The following is a 1,189-nucleotide window of genomic DNA, read 5'->3' as shown; positions in this document are numbered from 1 at the left end:
CTCCACAGATGGCGCTGATGTGTAAGTTCTCCAAAGTGTGCATGGAGTACTTTGTGGCCTGTAACTACTTCTGGCTCCTGGTGGAGGCCATCTTCCTCCACACGCTGCTCTTCACTGCTGTGCTGACCAAGAGACGACTGCTGAAGAAGTACATGCTGTTAGGATGGGGTAAGTTGTGTGCACACACATAACATTTAACTAACTTATGGATCATAGACGAGCCTTGAAAAGAATAAATCTGTGAAAGAATAAGAAAGTAAATGTGACAATATAAACAGGAATGAATAAAAGAATAAATAATGTCAGCGCAGACTCTCCCACCACCCTCAAAACAAATTTCCTCCAGATACTGAGCAAGTCTTAACTCCTTTACTCCATCTTCACTCTGTTCCCTTACGTTTCCCTTCCTGATTCAGACCTCAACCACATTCGCGCTGCACACGTCTCCATCAACTTCCTGTTTGTGTTTTAAGCTCCCACTACAGCATTTTACATTTATTCCTGTTCCTATCTGTTCCTCCTACGACTCCATACTAACTGACTTTAAGGCAAAACTGTTTGTGTTCGTTGTAACCTGTTAACACGGGCACCGAAATGGAAACCCACGACGTTCCGCAGCCGCCTTGTTCCCGGCGTTAGCCATGTCCCGATCCGGTCTTTGTGACGGCAGCACCTGCAGTGATACCACTTGGAAACACTGGGCAGCAAAAAGTGGAAAAGTGTCTGTTTCCACTTCAAGAATAATCGACTAACTACAAACGAACAGTTGAGGCTCGGTGTCGATGGGATTTATTATTTAACATAATTTATTTATCTCTGCATCTTGTGTTTTCTTGACTTTTCAGGAACTCCTGTGTTGTTTGTGACTCCGTGGACTGTGGTCAAGATTATATATGAAAACACAGAGTGAGTGTTTTTTATTACATACTCTACTTTAAACTAATGAACTCATTTAAATGTAACTTTGAAATCTCGTCTTTTTGTCTAAGATGCTGGTCGATCGTGAACAGATGGTTCTGGTGGATCATACGGGGCCCGATCACTCTGTCAGTGCTCGTGAGTGAAGTCACAGTCCACATTAATTACAGATACATCAGTTCCTCGAGTCACTTTACTCTGATTTCACACTGTGTTTAACAGCTCCTGTCTTGTGAGGACATGTGACAGTGAACAGTGAAGTAGTCACACG

The 1,189-nt window shown here is 43.1% G+C and overlaps 1 protein-coding gene across 1 annotated transcript; it reads left to right on the top strand.

The window, feature by feature from the left end:
• Positions 1–8: 8 nt before the first annotated feature.
• Positions 9–1,056, top strand: LOC111671204 (glucagon-like peptide 2 receptor; the record flags this gene model as incomplete). The annotated part of the gene is made up of 3 exons (XM_023428256.1): positions 9–168; positions 846–906; positions 990–1,056. Coding segments are annotated over exons 1-3 (288 nt in total), but the record flags the coding sequence as incomplete, so codon positions are not given.
• Positions 1,057–1,189: the final 133 nt, after the last annotated feature.

Source organism: Seriola lalandi, unplaced genomic scaffold (genome assembly GCF_002814215.2).
Source record: "Seriola lalandi dorsalis isolate HSWRI2012SDOR001 ecotype SW California unplaced genomic scaffold, Sedor1 jcf7180002006694, whole genome shotgun sequence".
In the NCBI taxonomy this organism is placed as follows: Eukaryota; Metazoa; Chordata; class Actinopteri; order Carangiformes; family Carangidae; genus Seriola; species Seriola lalandi.
Note: the sequence above shows the minus strand (reverse complement) of the source record. Positions and strands in the feature narration are given on the sequence as shown.